Raw genomic sequence first — 26,159 nt, 5'->3', positions numbered from 1 at the left:
AGCTCATGTTAAAGGATATAAAAAACACACATATAAATACCCACAAAAAAGGTTAGGTGATTATATAGCAATAAAAATGTTACCTTAAAGAAATATAACTAAAAGAAATGTTATGGTGACTGTATTGTCACTTGAGTACGGGTGTTCAAGGCTGCAGTGAGCTATGATCGAACCACTGCACTCCCACCTGCGTAACAAAGCAAGACTCTGTCTCTTTAAAAAAAGAAAATAATAATAAGATGTTTTGCTCTAAATGAGGAAGTTAACCATTTTTTTCATTACATGAGGCAGCCAACCAAACTAGCACCAACTTCTAAGGTTATGATACCATCGTCAATCTTTAAGAAGACTGCTCTGCCCAGGGTGCTCTGTAACACTGTCTACTGTCCTTGGAAGATGGCTAAGGAGAAGTGAGGCTCTCAGCGAATCACGGAGATGCGACTCCTTCAGATAATGGTGCTCTGAACTGCCTCTGCAGCTGTCTTACCAAGAGCAATGGGGCAAGCCTCTGCGCTTCTCTGGTGACAGGGTCAACGACAGCCACCACGTCAAAGTATGTCTCCCCTTCCTTCGGCCTCAGTTTAACTGCACTACAGAGATCAAAAGGACAAAACATTAACATGGAGAAAACAGGAAACAAAGTTAAGTTGTAGCTTTTTTGGTCCAACATAAACTATCAGCCTTCTCAGCATTTCAAATAAATTTAGATTTAGAACAACTAGGCTACAATGATGGCCAACTATGTGATTGTCTACCCCAAAGACTGCAAAACTCTAATAACTTAGGCTCACTTGAAATGGACTGAAAGATTTGTGTACACAGAGGAAAACCAGCTTGAAATTATATTTAACCAAAAACTGTTAAAAGCTACTCATGATAGCTTCTGATAGTTATTGATTATTTATACCAACTTTTATTTCCTGGCAAGAAGAATACGAGGAGAGAAGGAATAAATCAATTTTTAAAAAATAATAAAAGAAACTTAAGAACATTCCAGAAAAACCACAAAACAGAGAAAAAGGAAAAATATAACCACAAAATCTCACTATCCCAGCCCAATCACTTAGCTATATCTCTATATAATCCTTTCTAGATACTTGTATAAAAATTAGCTGTAATAACCACAGAATATTAGCAATTTTAAAACAATTTCCTTCCCTCCCCCACCACTTTAGCATAGAGATTTGCACACACTGTTACAGCAACAAGCATCCTGAATAAGAAATGATATTTTATTTACTAAATGAATCTGCCATAGCTTACTTAAGCTTTACTGCTGGACATTAAGATAGCTTTTGATCTCTAAACAATTTGTGCGTCCAACTTTCTCCATATTTGGAAATTTCTTTCGGCTCAAAGAAGTGCTGGATATGAAATTATGGAGTCACAGGATGTAAATATTTTTGTGGCTAATATGTACCGTCAGCCACATTTCCTAAAGAACTAAACCAATTTATGAGGCAAAAAAAAATTAATTTCATCACATACTTAGCATTTAAGTTATACATATTTTGTCAGGTCTTAATAAGTGAACAGCAAGAGCTGATCAGGCTTCAGTTTGTACCGCTACGGTTTCTGGGGAGAACACTCATCTACCCCGATGGAGCTGCCTGTGAAGGCACACTGACGTAGGGGACTTAGGTGGAACAGGGGCCTCTGACCCACTTTAAGAAGGAATCAACTTGAAAGGATTTAAAACTATACCCAATTTTCCAAAATCATTAATTGCTTAAATCAATACTTTGTTTGCTCTGAATGATACTTTAATGTGGCTTCGTTACTGCTACTCCGCTATGATCTGCTATGCGAGAACATTTATCCAATAGGATGAGTACAAAAGTAAAACATGAGACAGAATATAACCAATAAAACTGGGTAACTATAGTTTAGACAATGATGAAGATTATTTCAAATCTTAACTGCTTTGGAAATACTCATTGAAATAGCTTTCTGGGCTGGGCGAGGTGGCTCACCCCTGTAATCCTAGCACTCTGGGAGGCCAAGGCAGGCGGATCGTTTGAGCTCAGGAGTTCAAGACCAGCCTGAGCAAGAGCAAGACCCCGTCTCTACTAAAATAGAAAGAAATTATATGGACAACTAAAAATACATATAGAAAAAATTAGCTGGGCATGGTGGCACATGCCTGTGGTCCCAGCTACTCGGGAGGCTGAGGCAGGAGGATCGCTTGAGCCCAGGAGTTTGAGGTTGCTATGAGCTAGGCCGATGCCACGGCACTCTAGCCCAGGGAACAGAGCAAGACTGTGTCTCAAAAAAAAAAAAAAAAAAAAAAAAAGAAATAGCTTTCTGGCTGTGTCAGTGCACATGTTTTCACTTTGATATAACAATTCCAGATTCAATCAGCTGCCAATGATTATTCCAATACAACAAAACTTTTTTACTCCCATACAACTGCTCTCAAAGTGTGGCTCTAGACCAGCAGCATCAGCTTCACCTGGGCACTTTTTACAAGCACTCTGTCAGGCTCCAACACAGACTTACTGAATCAGAAACTCCAGGGACAGGTCCAGCAATCAGCATTTTAAAAAGCCAAAATTTGAGAGCCACTGCCCTAAAATAATCTGCACCTCTCTGCTACTCTGGAGGGAACAGCACATTAGAGAATAGCATTATAGAAACGCTCACAGTGAACAAGAGGAAGAGTCTCAAACAAGGCTCTACACTGGAGTGTAACATCTGATCAGGCCTGCCCAAGCCAGGTTTGGGCACACGTTCATGTTCTGAGCCAGCACAGTGTTCTAGGTGACCAGCAGCAGGCCTACCCCGAAACTGCCTCTGTGAGGTCCTCTACTCACTTCCACGTCTCTACAACAAAAAGATGGCAAGACAAAAACCAAAATAGGAATATTGTGTGGAAACAAGAACAATATAAATATACAAAGTATCATGTTTAAATATATTTGATGTACTGGTCAGAGAAAGGGCCAAAATAAAGCCAAAAGTAACAGAGACAGGTTGAAGATTTGGAGCTCATACATAGTTGCCTAGGGTGAGCAGAGCAAATGGCAAAGAATACTGTGCTTCACCAGGTTATTGTACACAGGAATGACCTGGGGAACTTGTTAAGCTGTAGGCGCTTGCTGACTCAGCAGGTCTGGCGTGGGCCAAGCTTGCACTTCCAACAAGCGCCCAGACGATGCCCTGCTGCTGGCCCATGGACCACATTTTGAGGGCAAGGGTGTACCTAAGTGACAGTTCAGATCTTTTTATTTCTAACATAAATGAGAAACTTCTGATTTAAATATAACAAACACTCGTTTAACTAACATAATCCCTTAAGAATTTCTCAAACTACACTTACAATTTATCATAATAGAATTTGTAATTACGGCATTTTAACGATACAAAATTCATGGAGACTAGGGAAGAGGTCTTTGCTCAGGTCTTGGCCATGAAAGGCAAACAAAATGTTAGGTCAATTGGGAAATATTTCCTGCGAGATAGTGAGTTAATTCCTGAAAATACGCAGACTGTTGAAAAATGGGTGCAAATCTGGATGCTGATGGCAAAATTCAACAAGGATTAGCTCGGAGTCACAGGAGTCTCCCCCAAGTGGCAACATAAGAAATTAGGAGACACAGCCAGTGCAAACAGAGAGGGTCTGCATTGCAGCCTGCCATCATCAAACCATCTGACCGCATAAATCTGATCCCTGTAAGGATTGGCTGTAAAAAAACAAAGGACCACTAAAACAAAGTCCAATCCATGGCAGGTCAGAATCACAGAGGAGTAGGCACAGGCATCCTTGTTTCACTCAACCCTCGGAATTCTGAGGTGCAATCAATACGTGTAGTTTCCAGGTAAGACAAGGCCTACATACATTAACTGGGCAGGGTTCTCCTAAATGATTTAATCTAAGTTTAATCATGAGGAAACAACAGAGACTGTGGGACATTCCACAAGACAATTGGCCTGGACTCTTAAAAAAGGTCGATGTCATAAAACACAAAAGACAACCCCGCCCCCACCCCGCCCCCCAAAAGGGCAGGGAATTCTTCAAGATTAGAGGAGACTAAAGACACACAACTAACCACAATGTGAGACCTTGACCAAATCAAACACAACAGATGGCTGTAAAAGTTCATTACTGGCCAGGCGCAGGGCGTAATCCTAGCACTCGGGGAGGCCGAGGCGGGCGGATTGTTTGAGCTCAGGAGTTCGAGACCAGCCTGAGCAAGAGCGAGACCCCATCTCTACTAAAAATAGAAAGAAATTATATGGACAGCTAAAAATGTATTTAGAAAAAATTAGCCGGGCATGGTTGTGCATGCCTGTAGTCCCAGCTACTCAGGAGGCTGAGACAAGAGGATCGCTTGAGCCCAGGAGTCTGAGGTTGCTGTGAGCTAGGCTGACACCATGGCACTCACTCTAACCCGGGCAACAGAGTGAGACTCTGTCTCAAAACAAAAACAAAACAAAAAAAAAGGTCATTACTGAGACACTGGAGAAATGTGCACAGGGACTGTATATTTACCATATCAAGGTTAAATTTTTGAGATATGCTAACGGGGACTGTGGAGAAAGTCCTAATACTCAGGAGACATATGTTGAAGACTTTAGGCATGTTATGTCATGATGTTTTCAACATACCTTCAAATGGTGCAGAATACAATGAGTGCACATGTATACGCAAACATATAAATAAACGTTACAAGGACTACACATGCACACAGATGACAGAGATAAAGCAAGTGTGGCACCACAACAATTGGTGTAGGTGAAAGATATCTATCTGGGTGTTCACGGTAATGGTCTCTCAATTATCTTTACTTTTTAAAATAAAAAACTCGGCCGGGCGCGGTGGCTCACGCCTGTAATCCTAGCACTCTGGGAGGCCGAGGCGGGTGGATTGCTCGAGGTCAGGAGTTCGAGACCAGCCTGAGCGAGACCCCGTCTCTACTAAAAATAGAAAGACATTATATGGACAACTAAAAAAAATCTATATAGAAAAAATTAGCCGGGCATAGTGGCGCATGCCTGTAGTCCCAGCTACTCGGGAGGCTGAGGCAGTAGGATCGCTTAAGCCGAGGAGTCTGAGGTTGCTGTGAGCTAAGCTGACGCCACGGCACTCACTCTAGCCTGGGCAACAAAGTGAGACTCTGTCTCAACAAAAAAAATAAAAATAAAAATAAAATAAAATAAAAAACTCAAGAACAAAAAGGCAAGGACTTCCTCATAAAGCTAAACTTATTTTTGTTTTATCAAAAACAAAACTTTTTAATAAAAAATGAGTATGATAAGTGCTTTAATAATCTGTTTATTCTTTTTTTTTTTTTTTTTTTTTTTTGAGACAGAGTCTCACTCTGTTGCCCGGGCTAGAGTGAGTGCCGTGGCGTCAGTCTAGCTCACAGCAACCTCAGACTCCTGGGCTCAGGCGATCCTACTGCCTCAGCCTCCCGAGTAGCTGGGACTACAGGCATGCCCGGACTACAGCCATGCCACCATGCCCGGCTAATTTTTTTGTATATATATATTTTTAGTTTTCCATATAATTTCTTTCTATTTTTAGTAGAGACGAGGTCTCACTCTTGCTCAGGCTGGTCTCGAACTCCTGACCTCGAGCGATCCACCCGCCTCGGCCTCCCAGAGTGCTAGGATTACAGGCATGAGCCACCGCGCCCGGCCTGTTTATTCTGGAATATAAGAAAATCACAACTGGTCTGTTTCATTAAATGCTGTTTTCTTTTTTTTTTTTTTTTTTTGAGACAGAGTCACTCTGTCGCCCGGGCTAGAGTGCCGTGGCGTCAGCCTAGCTCACAGCAACCTCAAACTTCTGGGCTCAAGCGATCCTCCTACCTCAGCCTCCCGTGTAGCTGGGACTACAGCTGTGCGCCACCATGCCTGGCTAATTTTTTTCTATATATTTTTTTAGCTGTCCATATAATTTCATTCTATTTTTAGCAGAGACAGGGTCTCGCTCTTGCTCAGGCTGGTCTCGAACTCCTGAGCTCAAACGATCTGCCCGCCTCGGCCTCCCAGAGTGCTAGGATTACAGGAGTGAGCCACCACGCCCAGCCCATTAAATGCTGTTTCTACCAAAGGATGCACTCAGAATTATTTCAAAATTATTTAGAAATAAATGTCAACTTTCATGCAACTGAGGTCTGTATATGAATTTTACATTTGAATACAAATACATATACACATCAAAACTGTATACCAAACAAGCATTCCATTCCTATAGAACTAATATACACACATTGTATGGAACAATAAAGGAGCTGAGGTAAAGACAAACTTAAGAGTTTAATGTTCAAGAATATGAACAAAATCAACATTAATTCTATACCTGTGTCTGTCTTCAAAAAACTGGTACTCAATTCTTGCATCTCCTTTTGGTTGAGCTGACAGGAGAGCATCCACCTTCATTACCAAGTCACTTGCCCTGAAAGATGAGGTTAGTGAAATCTTAGCATCTCTTTAACCACAGGTTTTCATATGCCAAACATATTAGCCCAAATACTGAATGCTGACAAAACGGTTTGAAGAAGGCAAGAGCTCTGTTTTGACAAGCATGAGAAAGAGTATTGATTTTGTAAGTAATTAGTTGTATAGCTTTGAGGAAGTTAGTCATTTTTCCACATATGAAATGGAGATAGCACCTATTTTGCATGACTCTTGTAAATATTGTGCTGGTGAAACTTATTAAGCACCTAGTGCAGGGCCTGGCCCTTAACAGGACTGCCAATATTATTTACATTCTCAGTGAGGCTGCGGCGCAGGGCAGAGAGACGCCGCACGGCCACCAGCCACAGCACCAGGATCAGTCTGGGGCTTTGGGTCCGCCATGCTCGGGCAGTGACGTGCGGTGGCCGGGGAGGGCATTTGGGCAGGTCGGCCCTCGGGATGTTGCCTGTCCAAGTGATTCATCAGAGAGTGGCATGCTGTCTTGCCTGGGTGATTTGCTTTTCTACACCACTGCTGAGGGACAGGAACGAATCCCTATCCACAAGTTCACTACGGCACTGAAGGCCACCGGACTGCAGACAACAGATCCCCAGCTCCAGGACTGTATGAGGCAGATGCACTGCATGGTCCAAGAATCCAGCAATGGTGGCCTTGTAGACCGAGATCTCTTCCAAAAGCGAGGGCCCCAGAAACAAGGGCACTGCCCTCCAAACTGTTTGTGGACATAGACTATCAGAGCAAGGTGGAGGAATCTTGCGGACTGTATAGTTCAACCCTTCATTTTATTACTTATTATAATAAACAAGTAATACATCAATACTCATTATAAAAGTTCAAATAATATAGAAATACAGGTTCTCCTTTCCCTCCCTACCCAATCCCAGTCCCTTTTTCCCAAAAGTAAACATTGTTAACAGATTAGTGGGTATCTATAATGTCCTATGTATTTACATATATATATGAATATATATAAATATATGATTTAGGATTTTTAAAATATAAAGGTGACATGGTATACATCAAAAAAAAAAAAGAAAAGAAATTAGCTTGCTTCAACACAAACATAAATTAAAAGAGCACTATTATATTTTGAAGTTGGAAATAAAACAAGTTGGGAGAGGTAGCGTAAGTGACCAATATATAATCCTAACTTTGACCAATAAGGAAAATCCAATTATTACCAACCCCTGTGGTATGAGCTAATTAATTCCTTCTATGACAAAACTTACACATCTTCTTCTACTCGAAGCTGTTGAATATGAGATTTTATTTTCTGTCCTGAAGTTTTTAAGATGATGTTTTCTAGGAGGTGGAAATCATCTTGGTTAAAGAGCTCGCCGTCCTCCAGTGGCCCAATGATCTGTGGGAAGAGAAGCACAGGCGGTCAGAGCCGGAGGGCCGCTCCGGCTGCAGCTGTGCAGGAGCCCCCTCGTCAGGCTGGCTCCACACCCATGCACCTTACAGACCAGGCACAGGTATGCTCTAAATAAAATCGGTGCAAAAATAAAACGAGAAGCCCAAAACAACTCAGTTATTTGTTTACTTATTAATTCCTCAGGGACACAGAACACGGACTTGAACACTTCACCTTATTTTTACAGTGAGCAAACTCTGAAGTAAAATCAAATAGCAAGGTAGTTTTCATTAACTCTCACTGAATAAAAATAACACAGTCTATTTGATATGTCAAAGGCCATGCTGATTTATGTTCTGAGAGCCACCACACTCTGAACCCCTCCCACAGTGGCTGGATACAGACAGACAGCAGGAGGGCTCTGCCCAGGAACATTCATGTCAAAAAGCACACTACCCTGGAAATAAAGCGGCAGAAACATCACGGGCACTTTGTAAGCCCTAATCACCTTTGAAAACAGAGTGGCTCTGACTGAAGGGTTTACTACTAGCTTCAGAGAACGCTGCAATGCGTGCTCACTGGCCTAACGTGAAGTCACGTTCACAAATCCTCACCCTTCCATTGCTGACCACAGCCCTCTGTCCCTTCTTCAGCTTCAGGACATCCCTGCAGTACATGGCGTGAGACAAAATGAAATCCATTTTGGAAGACTCAAAGACCTCTTTAAAAAGACTGAAATCCATGCCCTAGGAAAGTAATCGTCATTAAGGAAAAGTGATTATTATTAAGCAAACCATATAAATGAATAATCATAGTAAATAAACCATTAAATGCTCCTTTAGTGGAAGGCAATAACTAAGTTTCATAATTAACATTATGATGTCTCAAGCTTCCATTCTCCCCCATTTCCCCTTCTCTGCTTATAAGGTTACTGTTATTTCCTTTTCCTATTTTTTCAAGTGATTTGTAAAACTGGCACACTATTCTTCACAATACCCTGAATCTGCATTTTTAAATCTTGTTAATTTTCAGTGACAGCCTTTTTTTCTAACTGAAACTTCAAGTACTATACACTCATCATTTTATAAGAAATTCTGACTATGAAACTCTGTCAAAAAATAAATAACATTATATAAATGAATAAACATGGGCTTATTTTGGAAATAAAGAACACATAAGCCTCTAACTCAAAAGTGACTCAAATTTCACTTTTTTGCTCTATAAACAAATCAAATATTGTCTGCCTTTAAAAAACTGTACAAGGCCGGGCGCGGTGGCTCACACCTGTAATCCTAGCACTCTGGGAGGCCGAGGCGGGTGGATCGCTCAAGGTCAGGAGTTCGAGACCAGCCTGAGCGAGACCCCGTCTCTACTAAAAATAGAAAGACATTATATGGACAACTAAAAATCTATATAGAAAAAATTAGCCGGGCATGGTGGCGCATGCCTGTAGTCCCAGCTACTCGGGAGGCTGAGGCAGTAGGATCGCTTAAGCCGAGGAGTCTGAGGTTGCTGTGAGCTAAGCTGACGCCACGGCACTCACTCTAGCCTGGGCAACAAAGTGAGACTCTGTCTCAACAACAAAAAAAAAAAACTGTACAAAACAATGGCTTTATACTTAAAACACACATTAAGTTATGTGCGTCTTGAAACGTAGGCAAGTTTGGGGAATGTGACAGAATTATTTCTTGGAAAGATTCTTCAAAATTTAAAAAAAAAAAAAAAAATCCCGTGAAACTCAGAACTAAAATATCTAATCCTGATCATGAACAGGGCATGTTGGCACGAGGAATTGAACTTCTGTGGCAAATGACTTAACCAGGCAGCCTCACGAAAGGCGCAGAGGCTTACCCCGACCGAGAACTCTGCGATGTCAGCTCCTGCAGCCAGGGCCTCTGCAGCCTCCTCCTTGGCCATTTTGGTGATGAAGTTCTTGGCAGAGTTGGAGGTCTGCGTTTGGAGAGCTGCCCAGATTGCTCTGGAGATCCGAGTGTTTTCATAGGTTATCTCTTCACTAGGATTATTGATCATGCTTATTCTAACATTGTTACTGGATTTCTGTTTACAAAATGGGAAATAAGAGTTAGATGGAAGATGTTTTGAAAAGTCTTCAGTAGTTCTCCTCTGCATTCAGAATGAAATTCAAATGCCACAGTCAAGCATTCAGACCCCTATATGAACTGGCCCCCCGCCTACCTTTCCTACTTCATTTCTTACCACACCTGGAAATACGGCATATATTACAGACCATTAGGATCCTATCTTCCCCCAAAGCACTTTCTAATCTAACATACATCATGCCTCATGCTGGCATGCTAACCCCACTGCATTCCATCTTGACTTCTTCAAGTTCCAACCAGTCTTCAGTGCTCTGCTCGAACCCTTCTTCATTCACATGGCCTTTCCAGATTCCTAGTAAAAATGAATCTGTCCCTGGGTGAACAGACAAGAATCCATGTGGAAGCATATGTCTGGGACCCATAAAGCAAAGAAAGGGTTTGTATCAAGAACATAAGCAGTAGAAATTTATACTATGTGTATCAAAAGAGATGTATAAGAATATTCATGGCAGCATTCTTCGTAATAACCCCAAATTAAAGCAACCCAATGATCCTTCAAATAGATTAAACAAACTAAACTTTGTGACACAGCCATATGATATAATACTATACAATGAAAAAGAACTAAATAGCATTAATTGTAACATCATGGATAAATCTCACAAAAAGTTGAGCAAAAAACACCAAATGCAAATGAATACATATTATAAGATCCCATTTAAATAATGTAAAAGACAGGCAAACCCATTCTATGATGTGAGAGGAGGGAAGAGGGAGCAGGTAGTGACGAGGCACAAGTGGGGAGGGCTTTCTAGAATGTGATAACTATTTGTTTTTTTTTTACCAGAATGGTGGTCACATCGGTGTGTGCATTTTGTGACACTGTTATCCCTGTGATTTGTGCACTCCTTTGAACCTATATTGTACTTCAATTAAAATATTTATTTTAAAAATTCAACTCTCCTTCCCTGTTCTCCCACCCTACTTCCACCTGAATCTTTATCTGGTGGCATTAGAGTGCCTGTCACGTATATCTATCACCCTTCACTAGAACTGCCCTGATCTAACTTTGAATCCACCATGGCATATCGTCCACTCGCTTGGACAATAAAGGCACTCGGCACATTAGTAAAATTGAAATCACATGGATATTTCCTTATTTCAGTAAGCCTTCCTGTGCACAGGGTGGAAAAGGGACAAAAGGAGGGCTGTGACGTTTGGATGAAGCTGCAAATTGAAACAGCTCAGGAAAAAGAATTTGATATGTCATCCTCTGACAATGACATGCTATAGAAGAGTCAATTTCTTCTCAATCACTCACCATTGCCATTCGCTCAATTCCTGCTACTCACGTGCCGCACATCTTTCAGACCATCGAGGTGTGTCTTCCTCTGCATATCCGGATCTGCGTCTACCACATGCACATTACTGTCCCTGTGTGCTGCTGCCCCATATCTAGACCTCTCACGGTGAGACCCCCGTCTCTCCCACACCACACACAGCACCATCGCTGCAGCACCTCTGCAGCAAGAATGTGAATGGTCATGCAATAAAAACCAGCCTGTGATAAGGATCTCAACATTATTTTCTGTAAAAGTGCCTATTCCCTTAAATAAAGCCAGAATATTGTAGTCTTTGATCTCTTTTCTTAGGAGCTGGTGGTTCTCTGAAGACACAATGCTCCTTTTCCTCAAACACTAAGAAAGTAGGACTCCCAACTCCCACTAAACAATCACATCAGCACAGAGATACCCATGAAGATAACAGCCCCCAAACAAAAATACAGAACGAAGTCATATACTTGCCTGATGTTTAATAGCATCGTACAATAATTGCCGTCCAAAAGGGCTATCAAAATCCCCAACAATCCAAAAAGTTACTGGCCTAATAAAAGAATCATCTACAGAAAAACAAAAATAACAAATTGAGCTGAAGGAAAAAAAGCACATTCTGTGTTCCAACACCGTTGTTATACCAAATAATTTCTGAAAATCATGCATAAAATAAGAAAATGACAAGTTTAATAAAGATACAAAGCAAAAGTAATGAAACTTCTCTACTAAAATGAAAGCAAGGGAACCTTCCATGTAAATGAATTACAAACTAGGAACATGCACTAATTTTAGTCTGTGCATCTGTTAGCATGATGAAATGAAAAAGAGCCTTTGAACATGTGGGTAACATATTAAAGTCTTTAATCATATTTGTAACTTTCTGAAAAATAATTCTTTATAAACATTTATACAAAATTTATCTACATTGATATAGCATACTGTTACCCACAGGTTCCAGAAACATCACAATAAAGTGTAAATAAATTCTGAATTACAATGGTCTCTGAAACCCCATAAGAGAGAATTAAGAAAAGGAACAGAACATTCTAGAGTTTTAAGTTACCATAGATTTCCTTGGAGGACATTCCTGGACAAAGATAAAGGGAAAAGAGTAAAAGAAAAGAAAATGTCATTTCTGTAAGTTATGCCAACTATAAGAGTCAAAAGTTACACAATGGCTACCATGGTCTACACTTCTCTCTGCTGCCCAGGCCCATCAGCATTACAGTGCTGTCCCAGTAGCCCTCAGGGACAATTTCTTTGCGGAAACAAAAGGAGAAATTACCTGTACTCACATCTGTCTGGGAAACCAGAAGGCCTCTCTAGGAGAAGACCACAGTGGGGGTAAAATTAGCTGCCTTAAATGACAGCCAGTGCTTTTTAGAAAGGGTAATAAATGTTACTAGAGGAGAAAAGAATCCTTCTGCCATTAAAAGGGCATCATTTTACACAAACTTAGCCTAACTGAATAACTCTACACAAAAATCAGCTTTAAAAATTACACAAGGCTTTCCAGAACCAAGTTTATCTTATAAACCCTAAAATAAAACTAACCCTATATTGCCAATGAAGAGGCAAATCAAACCAATTTCCAACTCATGAACCCGTTTTCACACCATAAATGTTTTTCCATTTTGAACCATGAAAGATTTTTCCTTTTGACTTTAATACCCAATATAAAATTTATAAAAATACTTGAATTTTTACATAAAGAATTAAATTTTAAACAGGTAGTTTATAGACTCAAAACATTATAAGAAATGATTAAAAAATTATGGAATCTCTTTCTCCAATAGACATTAAGATGAATTGTTTACAAATACTTAAAAAAAAATGTTGAATCCAAGAAAAGCCTCAAATGCATTACCTTTCTTTGTCAGATAGTTCATACTGTTGGCTATAGCAGCAGTCTTGCCTTGGGAATCCAAGACAGTAAATCTAGCATAATCATCCACAAAGAAGTTATCTAGGAGGAAAAAATTAAAATATATTTATATTTAAAATGCTTCAGTTCATATTAATATGTTAATATTCAATTGATAACCTGATTTGACCATAATATAAGATTTATAAAAATGCATAAGCGAAGAGTATTAAGTCTCATGGTTATTGAACACATTCACAACATGACTCCCCCCCACTAATCACGCTTTAAAGACACAAAGCTAGTGAATAATACATATCTCCCACGTAGCTATCATATGCGGACATGTCAGTTAAATGGCTGAAATTCATACTATTCCCATGCCTGTTGCTCTATGATGGGAGAACAATCTCTTAAAGAGATCCCTTAACTTATCTCTCCCTGCCCTAGTCCATCATCCACTAGAGTAAGCTCTTTCCTATCCTATTCGGGAGAGGTGGGATAAAAGGGAGAAAAAATTTAAGAAAACTCTGATTTTTATTTTTCAAGTCTAACAAAATAACTTTTTAAAACCTTAATAGAAACAAAAGGCCATATGCACTCTTTTTAGATATGGATCTTCTCCAATGATTATTAGTTCCAAAGACAATGCTCTTATTAATCATTTCCCCTCAGATTACTCTTCCTAAAATTCCAGGTTCACAAAGTCATTCTCATGCTCTAAACTACCAATTTCTTCCTAGCTACAAAATGGTCTCCAGCATAAGGATCATAAACCCTCTATCTCTAGCATCTCCCCAGTCATAAGCATTAGCCCACCCTAATACAAACGTCACTCTTCTCATCACTGCCAAGCACAGCCCACACACCCGTCTATTCATCTGTGCACCAGCTGGCCCATCTAGCCTTTCACTCAACAGTGCACACGGAGTGCCCAGTATCCCCCCAGTCAATATTCTACAGAAAATAAAGCATCGGTAAATCAGTCAGACACAGTCCATGACATCATGTGGAGAAGAAGAGAGAGCACCATGGCCATAGAAATGAGTAGTATCCTTCTAAAAAAAAGGTCCCATGAGAGCCAAGGCCAAAGAAACCTGGGTGATAGTGCTATCACCAGTAGGTTAGGGGGCGCCAGCCCTTCCTCATTGATACCTGCACTGGGTTCAGCTGATAGATGGCATCTCTGCCACTGTGGACTAGCATCGTTTCATAGGTCACTGCTACAGCCTCAGTGGAAAAGGAAATCCAAGAACAGAAGCACTATTATGCTCTTCATTCACGTGTACTCCAAAGAACAACCCTTCAAGTTTAATTTAAAATGACGGAAACAACAAAAACTTAGCACAAAGAGTCATAATCCTGCTTGCCTGTTCTACTGAAACTTCTGATAAGAAGCTAAAACCTAGCTGTGAAGAAACAACGTAGCTGACTTTCTGAGTAGCTTTTTTTTAAATATACGCCTAAATTTACATGTTCCTCTTAAATAGGCATTTCCCTCTGCCTAAAAAAAAATTCAGTTTCAGGTAGATTAGAGATAGTGCCAGAAGGTAACAACCATAAATAGACCTATACGTTCATTATACTCAACTATAACAACAAACACAATTGGTTGCTGCTCTACCATTACACATATCTTTTCATCTCCAGTGAGATTTCAAGGCAAATGATGACAGCTCCACCTCACTTCCAGGTATTTGCTGAAAGGGCCTTCAGAGTCTCAATGGAAAGCACAAGGAACAAACCTGCACCTGGGCTTAGCACATCTAGCTCTATCTCTTAAAATGTATTCCAGTGGAAAACACCCAATGCCCAACAACTGAGGAATAGATACATGTGTACTATCCATACAATGGACTTCAAAAAGGAATGAAATATTGATATATACTACAACATGGGTGAACCTTAAAAACATGCTAAATCAAAGAAGCCAGGCACAAAAGGCTTCTAACTATATGGAATGTCTAGAATAGGCAAATCCATACAAACAGAAAGTAGATTAGTGGTTGCCAGGAGATAGGAGAAGGGAGAAATGGAGAGTGACTACTAATAGGTATATGAGGTGTTTTGGAGGTGATGGTAATGTTCTAAAATTAGACAGTGGTGATGATAGCACAACTTTGAGAATATACTAAAAACCATTGAATTGTACACTTTAAAAGGTTGAATTTTATGGCATATACATTATAACTTGACAAAGCTGCAGCTTTTAAAAAAGGCATTCTTAGGTTCTCAGAGTGAAATTAACTGAGATATGCTGACATTACTGTGAAGATGAAAAAAAGACAAGTGCTTTATGACTACAAGGAAGCCAAAAATCCCCGTCTGTTCTTATCATCCATTGCCTGTTGAGGTAGCATTTACAAGGCAGTGAATATTTTTCAAAGTTTACAACATTTTACTAAGGAAGACTTTTCTTTAGGAGGAGCTCTTGTGAATTTAGAAGCTCATACTATGAATTCAAGGTGCAATAAGTTTAAACATAAAACTGTGCCACAATCTTGGGTATCTTCTGAACATTACAATCCAATAAATGCAAAGATTCTGAAGCACAAATCAAAAAACAGCACAAAGTTGTTCCTGAAATGCTCCTTACTACTTGCTGTTAAATCCAGGTACTCTCGCTCAGCTGTCAAAATCCTGGAATTGATTCGTGGAACAACATTTGGCTGATTCATGATATACTCTACCACATCTTGATCATGGGACAGTTCACCCTACGGGAAAAAAAGAAGAGGGAGGGCAGCAGTAAATGAATTTTATCAATAAGGATTCATTAGGAATTTAAAAGTTATTAACTATAATAGCTTCTTGTGTGTTGATAACAGCTAAAGACTAAGTGACCATGTTATAGGTCCCTGTCATTGCCAAGCACAGGCGGTTGCTTAAATACAGTATCTCTTCTCTGCCAACAATGTGAGGCAGACATTGGACATTGCTTCTAGATTTTCACTGTTATAAAGAATGCTGCAGTGAATAGTCTAATGTGTATATCTTTTATACTAAGAATTGGAATTGTAGTGTCAAAGGGTAATGCACATTTTAAATATTGAACTAAATTCAACATAGAAAGATATGTTATGCAGATGGTATGAAATTCAAATGTTTAAAGAGATGTAAACAAGAGAAGCTTTCACCCACTTACTCCTCTTCCCTGCCACTCATGTTCTCTTCCTGGAGACAGCTACTCTGTGTGTGTGTGCATGTGTGTATAGAAGAGCTAGATCAAAAGGCATGTACTTTAAATTTTTGACATTCATTTTAAAGATGAGGAAGCTGAGGCACAGAAAGGTTAAATAACTTACTCAAAGTCACAGAGCTAATGTGAAGTGAATAAGAAAAAACAAATCCATGTTTATTTGGTCTTTCCACAGACCATTATTTTTCCCCAGAAATAAGTAAGCTCCACACATTACTTGAGAGTAAACATAAGGAGAAAGCCATCCTGAGACCTACTCATAGTTAGCTTCTTCCTAAAGGAGAAAGCCAAAGATCTCTCAGGCAGTTAATATACTCTGTAATAAAAATCACTCTCAACTTCGTTCAATCTCAGGCATCCAAGGGACCCTACATCTCCAGAATCAGAATTACTCTGACGGAAGGAAAAATCATATATCATTTATTCTTCCCTTTCGTACATCTATTATAGTTGTACTTTTAGAAGGTGATCTCAGAGCCAAGTGTCAGTAACTATGGAAATCTGAAAATTTGTCATAAAATATTTAATATAAAAGTATACTTTAAAGTCATTTCAAGAGAAAGATAGATATCAATCAAATAGGCCAGCTGTGGTGGCTCACACCTGTAATCCCAGCACTTTGGGAGGCCGAGGAGGGACGATCACCTGAGGCCATGAGTTTGAGACTAGCCTGGGCAACATAGCACAACCCTGTCTCTACAAAACATGTATATAAAAAAATAAGGTTAGCCAGCCATCGTGGCACACGCCTATAGTCCTAGCTACTTGACAGACTAAGGCAGGAGGATTGACTGAGCCCAGGAGTTCGAGGCTACAGTGACCTATGATCACACCACTACAATCTAGCCTAGGCAACATAGCAAGACCGTGTCTCCAAAATAAAACAAAACAAAAAATAGATGTGAATCAAATATACACATTCCAGTCTAAATTATTCCAATTAGACATCGTTTGTGGTTACTTAATGAGCATACGAATCAACAACACAACTCAAAAGACTTACAAAGGTACTAGATGACTCACTGTACATTTGTGCCCATGTATACAACTTTGGTCACTATTATCAATCTGAATCGATTCCAATTAGAAGCCTATGTAGCTAACGGAAGGCAATTTGGCAACATCTATCAAAATTTTAAAGTACATACCTTTTGATCCAGCTCTTCTATATACACAGGCTTATAGTGGTGCTTATCAGTGCCAATGGGGAATTACTATTCAATGGGCAGGCAGTTTGTTTGGAATGATGAAAAAGTTCTAGAGATGGATAGTGGTGGTGGTTGCACAAGACTTTGAAAGTACTAAATGCCACTGAATTATACACTTTAAATGGTTAAAATGATAAATTTTATGTTTTGTATATTTTACCACAATAAAAGTTTAAAAATATATGTATTTCTGCTTAGGGTTCCTATTATGTCAACGTTATTTAGGATTTAAAATAATATTTGAGAGTGACATTCAGCAGAAATGACAGAGTAAAGACTTCTGAAAATTTTCTCTTCCAACAAAACATAAAGAACACTGGGGAAAAAAATGGTCAAAATCAACTTATCCAAAACTCTGGAAATTAACCAAAGATTTCAAAATTCCAAGAGAATTTTATTCAAGAAAAGTCTGAATCTTGATAGAAAAGTGACCTTTTTGATATTTTTACCTTGCTATCTCCCTCTCCCCAGCTGCAAAGAAGCCTTGAAAACCAGAATCCCCACAATAAAAGTAAAAACTAGGAGACTAGAACCCCTAGGGGTTCTCATTATTTGAACTGAATCAGATCTCACTAGTGTCAACAGCCTTTTCCCTATGGGTATTTGTCAAAAATAATCAGGAGCAATTGTTTAACATGTCAGATGATCGAGGTGGCCATAACAGACAGGTTAACATGATGTTGGTCAAAAACATAAAAGAAAAAGCCGGGGGATGAGATGTCCAACAGGGCCTTTGAAAAGCTCTGACGTATTCCTTGGAATCTGAAAGACCACATGCATGATGCTCAGGGGATGTACAAACCCAGGAGAAATCTTAGAAGGCCCTAAACTACCACCTCTGACTAACCTTGAGGCCCTGTGCAATCAAGAATTGAAGGCTAAGGCTGAGTTGTCAACTACCTGGCTGAGTGTTCAAGGTAAACCACAACACAACACCAAGACCCTTGGAAAAAACAAGAAGACTTTTTGGATCCATGCATTTAAGAAAAATCTGTTCATTCATTACCTGACCAATAAGCTAAACAAGCAGAGACTTCAGAGGCCACACAGGACAAAGAATACAAATTTTTAAAAATTGATTCAGAAAAATCACTAAATAAGTAACTGCTGCAACAACAATAAATAGCAAAAAAAACCAAACTCCAGTATGGTGTGAAGAATTTAATTTTTGGAAATGTCACATCTTATTTAAAATGTCCAGATACCAAAAAAGATTATAAGGCATGCAGAAATAAAAAAGAATTGTGCCTACTCAGGAAAAGAAGCAGGCAATACATACTGTTCCTGAGAAAGCCTAAACATTGGCCTTACTACACAAAAAAGTTAATTAAGGTATTTTCAATATATTAAGAAAACTAAAAGAAACTATGTCTACCAAACTAAAAGAAAAGGTTTGAGACCGATGTTTCACCAAATACGTCAATAAAGCAAAAGAAATTAGGGAAAAGAACCAAATAAAATATCTGGAGTTAAAAAATATAATAACTGAAATAAAATATTCACTAGACAGGTCAAATTAGTTAACAGAAGAAAGAACCAGTGAACTTGAAGACAAATCAATTGAGATTATCCAGTCTGAGGAACATAAAGGAAGAGACCTGTGGGACACAACAGAGTATCAGTATATGCCTATCTCCAGGAGGAGGGGAGAGGGAGGAAGGGACAGTATGCGATAAACAATTCGGCTGGCCTTTTCCCCTGGCTCCTGGGAGGTAACCTCTAAATCCAGGGATAGCAGTGTCTTTGTTATTCATGGTAATCCCCTGAGATCACACCTGAGAGTTTATACTACAAGGCGATGTATGTTGGGCCACAAGACAGTTTAGGCTAATGAGACAGGATGGGGCTGGACACATCACCAAGACCAGTCACATGATTAGAGTGTTGGGATTCTGAGTAGCATGATATCAGACTAACCTCATCAAATTCTATTTATATGAAATGTCCAGAACAGGCAAATTCATAGAGACAGAAGGTAGGTTTGTGGTTGCCAGTTGCTGGAGGTAAGGTAAAATGGGGAGTAACTGCAAGTGGATATGGGGTTTCTTTGAGGGGTGATGATAATGTTCTGAAATTAGAGACGGTAGTTATATAACTCTTTGTATATAGTAAAAACCACTGAATCATACACTTTAAAAGGTTGAGCTTTATGGTATATGAATTATATCTCAACAACTACATATTAAATATTTATACATAAATAAAAAAATTTGAGTCTTTCAAAGTGAAAATTTCTTACAAATAGATGTTTCTTAGAACTGTTTACAATTTTTAAAATAAACATTTAATCCTGCAGTTTCAACTGCAATATACAGAAGTTTTATGAATATTTTCAACATAGTGGGACTTGCTAGGAGTCAGCAAACAAATTACTGGCAGCGCATAGAAAACAGCAATGCTGAAAGAATTTTATTGCCTACTACAGAGGTTTAAAAAAAATGTAAGCACACTGTTCTCTTTCAAAATCAGCCTTGAAATGTTACTCACCAGATACACTGCTCTTTGGAAGAAGGTTGTGGTCTCCAGGATTTTGTGCATCGTGATGGTTTCCAACTCATCAGGATCTAGCTGTTCCCTTTCCAAAGGCATTCCATTGAACAGAACAACAGGCAAGGGACCGACTCCAGTCTGTTCATAGTAGCCTCTTGCTTCCTAAAACACAATGGACCACAAAAACAGAGTATTTTTGCTGTTCATGTGACAACTGGAACAAAGTATATTTTCCTTACATGCCTATTCTAACAAGAAAAAAAAAATCAATAGAAATATGGTAAAGAAGAAATAACTAAAGTCTTTGTTTTGTTTGTTTTTTTTTTTTTTAAACAGAAGCTGGTGAAGTAGTGTGTGCCTGTAGTCCCAGCTACTCTGGGGGCTGAAATGGGAGGAACACTTGATTCCAGGAGTTCAAGGCTGCAGTGTGCTACGACTGTGCTTGTGAATAGCCACTGCGCATTCAAGCCTGGGCAACACAGTAAAACCACTAACTCTTACAAAAAAAAAGAAAAGTGACCTCAGAGTTAATATCGTACTAAGTAAATTTGAGACTAAATTACTGAGTTTTCATAAAACCACAAAACACTGCAAATTAGGAAATGGTTTGTATGTGCATAGGTGCGTGTGTGTATGTGTGCACTGGACAATAGAACTTTCTGCAATGACATGGAAATATTCTATCTGTGCTGCCTAGTACAGTAGCCACTAACCACATGTGGCTATTTGATCACTTGAAATCTGGCTACTGCGACTAACTAAATCTTTAATTTTAGTTAATTTTAGTTAAATTTCATTAAAAACCCCACATGTGGCTAGGGCTACCATAATGAGCTGCATAGCTATAGAGTACCATAAATTAATAGTGCTCATGGATAGAAAGCCTGAGATAAAATATTTCCACGCAGTTCTAAATAACAAAGAAAAAATTCCATATTACTAACAAAGAAATTGTACCCGTAGAAAACAAAACAAGGTTTATAGGAATACAGTGCTCAAAAACTGTTCTAATATATATTAAGCCAATCTTTTCCCTTCTCCCAAACAAAAGAGTTAATTGGCAGGAAAATGCCAGAGCAACAAAATGACAAGTATTAATATACCTGAGATGGATACTTTCTGACTGTCAACACAGATACTGTTCCCTCAGACTAACCTTACAGAGTAAAAACCGTATTACTACCCAAGATGTAAAGAGGATTACTTTAAAAATTCTTGTTTAACACTCTGTAACTGATATTTTCTGAAAATGGCAGGATTATTTATAATCTTTTTTTAGCTAGCACAAGTAGAAAAGCACTTCAATTGGGGAACTGAAAGCTGTCATCAGTAAAAGACTGCTAATAGTTTGTAATCAGATCTAGCCACAGTAATAAACGATGGCACAGACTTAACTGATAGACCATAAGATGGCACTATAAAAGGCCTTCTAGGTTGGTTGCAGCATTTCTCTATATTACTGTTTAAATTTTAAAATTATACACTTCTAAAACTCTTACTTAATTCTGTTCTTAAGACTCAACAATTTGATAGATGTCCATAAAAACTCAATTTTAATCTAATTTGAGTTTTGAAAATCACCTCCTTCAACCAATCAAAACAAAACAAAACAAAACAAAAAACTCACATTATGTCTCTAAGTGACAGTAAGAAATAAAGAACATTACTTTTCTCTGGAAATGGCAACTGAGTGAAATTCAGGAGGGAGTGGGCAGTGTTTTGACTATATCATCCTCTTTTTGTACCACTTGTAAATAGTTTACAAGACCAAATAACACAATACAGCCCAATCATCAAAGAACAAAACTTAAAAATCACATGTGCAGGCCAGGTCTGATGGTTCACTCCTATAATCCCAGCACTCTGGGAAGCTGAAGTGGGAGGATTGCTTGAGGCCAGAAGTTTGAGTCCAACCTGGGCAATACAGCAAGACCCGGTCTCCAGAAAAATTTTTTTAAAAAATTAGCCAGGTGTGGTAGTGTGTGCCTGTAGTCCCAGCTACTTGGGAGGCTGAGGCAGGAGGGCCACTTGAGCCCAGGAGTTTGACACTACAGTAAGCTATGATCATGTCACTGCTCTATAACCTAGGCCCTGGTTGACAGAGTGAGCCCTCATCTTTCTAAAAAAAAAAAAATTACATGTGCAAATTTTCTATTAAATAGAAATAAATAATTAACAAACATTAATTTCAAGCAGCTTTATACTAAGCCACTAAGAAACAACAATTGAGATTAATTAAGGACTCAGGGTTAACATGCTAAATACAAGACGTTTGCATATGTAAGTTAGAACTTTTCCTAATGCTATTATCTTATTGGCTTTGAAAAATATAAACATACACCTCTCAGAGTATATTCTCTTCAGTTTAAAATGTCTACTTTAATTGTATTGCCTACTTTTAGAAATAATTACTTCTTTCAAATATCAGACACAGAAGATACCATAGCTTCAGGTTTGTAACAAAAGGCACAGATATTTTTAAGTACCATTACATTTGTTAAAAGCATCCATTTTCCCTAAAAATAACCCATTTCAAAAGAATCCATTCTTTTAAGCTTTATCGTGTGGGGCTAAAGTCCTTGTAGTTTAAAAATCTTGGCCAGGTGTGATAGCTCGAGCCGGTAATCCTAGCACTTTGGAAGGCTGAAGCGGGAGTATCCCCTGAGGCCAAGAGCTCTAGACCAGCCTGGGCAACATTGCGAGCCTCCATCTCTATAAATAAAATAAAAATTAGCTGAGTGTGGTGGCACGCCCCTTTAGTCCTAGCTACTTGGGAGGCTGAGACAAGAAGATCACCTGAGCCCAGGAGTTTGAGGCTTCAGTGAGCTGATCACACCACTACACCCCAGCCTGGGAGAAAGAGCAAGACCCTGTCCCCCCCCCCAAAAAAAATCTCATTAGTCATTAGATTCTTAGGACTTCTGGGATCCTCTCAACATCCTTGCCTTGAGACTACTTCTACTCAAATAGCTAGGAAATTAAATGTCTTAAATATAAAATCTTAAATATAAAATGTTTGTACAAGGAAGGGTCTCTAGAAATTGGCCATGTCTAGGAAATCACTATGGAGCTCCTTTCGATGATACTCCCTAAGCTATACTCCCATTAGATTCTTCAGCAGAATCAAGATTTCGATACATGTAAAAATACCCTTTTCCCCAATTTGTCCACTCTATTCAATATGTTTCAAGCAAATACTTTTGATCTAGCAATTATCCATAATAAAAGGCTACTTGTACTCTTTCTTCAATAAGAGAAAATTAAGCATTTTTCAAATGTGAAATATGAAAAAATTCCATGAATTTCCTCAAATCGTTAGTATTCTCAAAGTGGCCCTCCTTTTCTTTTATTTCATTTATTCTTTTTCTACAGAGCACTGTTCTTGCTGCTTATGCCAATCTGAATTTAGAAAGAATCACTGATCATCCATATCAATATTAGTTTATTTAAAAATAAGCACCACATGCACTCACCATCAAATTGGTTTCACTGATCATCACCTAAGAGCACTTTTAGGAATAACATTGATCGGGTGTCGGGCAGATGTGGGTGGGGGAGGGGATGGGTGTACACACACATAATGAGTGCGATGCTCACTATCTAAGGGATAGACACGTCTGAAGCTCTGACTCGGAGGGGTGGGGGGGGCAAGGGCAATATACATAACCTAAACTTTTGTACCCTCACAATATGCTGAAATAAGAAAAAAAAAAATCCAGAAAAGGTAAGTGACTAAACAGGAAGCTATAATATAATAATGGAATCATTCACAGGCTACACGGAGTAGATCTCATTACCAACTTCAATTCTAAGCTTGACTTGGTACAACTTATAACAAACAGAGTTAACACTAAAGTACAGATTCAGAAACAAGAAAGACAATGAAGGCAGGCAGGTTGGCATCCACTCAGATCTTCTAGCTCCTGGTATGAACTGACCTTTCCAAAAGGGTTAGCATAGAGCCAGTATTTCACTTAGTCTTATACTCAATATCAATTTACACACATAATAAACCTTTGTCCCTCTACAAACATGAATTCACAGGGTAGGCAGGTGTTATTGCCTCCAGGAAGCCTTCCACAGTCGCCTTGTTCCATACTGGCAGAGCCGCGATCCCGCCACTGAGCCTGCAACCAACACCACGCTGCTCTCGTTTGTCTGTCTCCACCAGAGAAGCTGTGTGAGCTACCAGGACGCAGGCAACTACCCAAGTATCAAGGCTGGCACAGTTACCCAATACTTTTGTAAGTACTTTAAAATCAAAACTTTATTCCTTATTCCAAAGTAGTTCAGAAATTTCCCTAGTTGTTAAATTGTGTTTTTGTCTTGCTAAGTAGTATTTTGTTTAGTCCCTCTAAAACCTTGATCAACTTACAGTAGCAGATCTCTTGACCAATCTCAACTGTCCAATTTACCCAGTTAATAAATGCCAGCTTATTAAAGGATGCTGAACACTCACACAGATGAGTTCTCTCTAGAATGCCCATACACTTTTGCTCTCCTCAGTTAGGCAATATGCTTTACCAAGGATCAGCTATGTCTGTCACCAAACAAACCACTTTTGTTAGTAAAATAACATAATTTAATATTATGTAAACCAATAAAATATGAATATGAAAAGAAAAAGTTGTTTTTCCCACAAAGACAAATTGAATGACTGGAAAACTCAAAAAGGTGAGAGGCTAAAACCAGCTGATGCTGAATTGGGTATAGGTCAAACAGCTACACAAGACTTAGGAGGGAGATTATAAAAAATCTAGAAGGATTCTGTATTCAGATGAAAGAGAACTTATAAACAATTCATTCTGAGTATGGTTTATAAAGGAATGATAGCTCAGATCTCCAAACAGAAGAGCCAAAGGCCTTATCCTTCATTTGAAATACAGAAAAAAGTTACTAAATAAATATACTTTTGTTTTAAATCAAAATGTTTCCAAAATATATTTTTATTCCTTGCTTTAACAAAATTTTTTTTTAAAAACCAACCAACTTCTTCCTGTTTGCAATAGGTAAAGGTCCTTTGCTGTATTTTATTCTCACAAAAGAAACCCACAATCTTTATATTTAAAATTTGAAGTTTTCTCTCATTATACCCTTATTACTATACTTTGCCACTCCGTTCATTTCTTTTTTTTTTTTCTTTCACATAGTAAATTTTATTTTATTTTTATTTTTTTTATTTCATCTTATTGTTATGGGGGATACAGAATTGCAGGTTACATACGTTGCCCATGTACCGCCTTTCCCCAAGTCAGAGCTCCAGGCGTGTCTGTTCCCCAGATAGTGCACGTTGCACCCATCATGTAGGTATATATCCCTCCCTTCCCCACCCCCCCTTCCCGAGTCAGCACCTTCAAGCGTTACCATTCCCCAAACGGTGAGCAATGCACTCATTGTGTAGGCATACACCCATCCCCTCCCCCACCCCCCACCTCAGTCTGATATCCAATTGGTGTCGTTCCCAGATGTGTATTTAGGTGATGATCAGGGAAACCAATTTTCTGGTGAGTACATGTGATGCTTGTTTTTCCATTCTTGGGATACTTCACTTAATATAATGGGTTCCAGCTCTCTCCAGGAGAACCATAGAGTCTATTTAGAACTCAGGAAAATCAGCAAGAAAAAAATCAAACCCTATCAAAAAGTGGGCAAATGACATGAACAGAAACTTCTCAAAAGAAGATATAAGAATGGCTAACAAACATATGAAAAAATGCTCAACATCCCTAATCATCAGAGAAATGCAAATCAAAACCACAATGAGATATCACTTAATCCCAGTGAGAATGGTCTTTATCAAAAAAACCCAAAACAACACATGTTGGCGTGGATGTGGAGAGACAGGAACACTCATACACTGCTGGTGGGACTGCAAACTAGTGCAACCCCTGTGGAAAGCATTATGGAGGTATCTTGAACAGATTCAAGTAGACCTGCCATTCGATCCAGCAATCCCATTATTGGGCATATACCCAAAGGAAAAAAGGTCATTCTGTAACAAAGACACATGTACCCGAATGTTTATAGCAGCACAATTCACAATAGCAAAGATGTGGAAACAACCCAAATGCCCATCAATACATGATTGGATTAGTAAGCTGTGGTATATGTGTACCATGGAATATTGCTCAGCTATAAGAAATAACGAAGATACGACATCTCTATGGTTCATTACATTTCTTTATTTCCATCCTTAGCCTAAATAACTAAGTAAAGCCAATATG

General features: G+C 38.9%; 1 protein-coding gene across 3 annotated transcripts in view; it reads right to left on the bottom strand.

The window, feature by feature from the left end:
- Window positions 1–26,159, bottom strand: part of UGGT1 (UDP-glucose glycoprotein glucosyltransferase 1) — a 101,019-nt gene that overhangs the window by 28,292 nt on the left and 46,568 nt on the right. For all 3 annotated transcript variants that reach the window (XM_069464894.1, XM_069464912.1, XM_069464922.1), the window contains exons 18-27: window positions 19,933–20,097; window positions 15,635–15,755; window positions 13,042–13,140; window positions 12,238–12,261; window positions 11,646–11,740; window positions 9,632–9,838; window positions 8,395–8,526; window positions 7,656–7,786; window positions 6,308–6,403; window positions 488–590 (exon numbers count right to left, since the gene is read on the bottom strand). In XM_069464894.1, coding sequence (XP_069320995.1) covers window positions 488–590; window positions 6,308–6,403; window positions 7,656–7,786; window positions 8,395–8,526; window positions 9,632–9,838; window positions 11,646–11,740; window positions 12,238–12,261; window positions 13,042–13,140; window positions 15,635–15,755; window positions 19,933–20,097 — 1,173 coding nt within the window. The remainder of the gene's footprint in view (window positions 1–487; window positions 591–6,307; window positions 6,404–7,655; window positions 7,787–8,394; window positions 8,527–9,631; window positions 9,839–11,645; window positions 11,741–12,237; window positions 12,262–13,041; window positions 13,141–15,634; window positions 15,756–19,932; window positions 20,098–26,159) is intronic.

This window comes from Eulemur rufifrons, chromosome 1 (genome assembly GCF_041146395.1).
Source record: "Eulemur rufifrons isolate Redbay chromosome 1, OSU_ERuf_1, whole genome shotgun sequence".
NCBI lineage: Eukaryota > Metazoa > Chordata > Mammalia > Primates > Lemuridae > Eulemur > Eulemur rufifrons.
The sequence above is the reverse complement of the archived record's forward strand: the minus strand, read 5'-3'. Positions and strand labels throughout refer to the sequence as shown.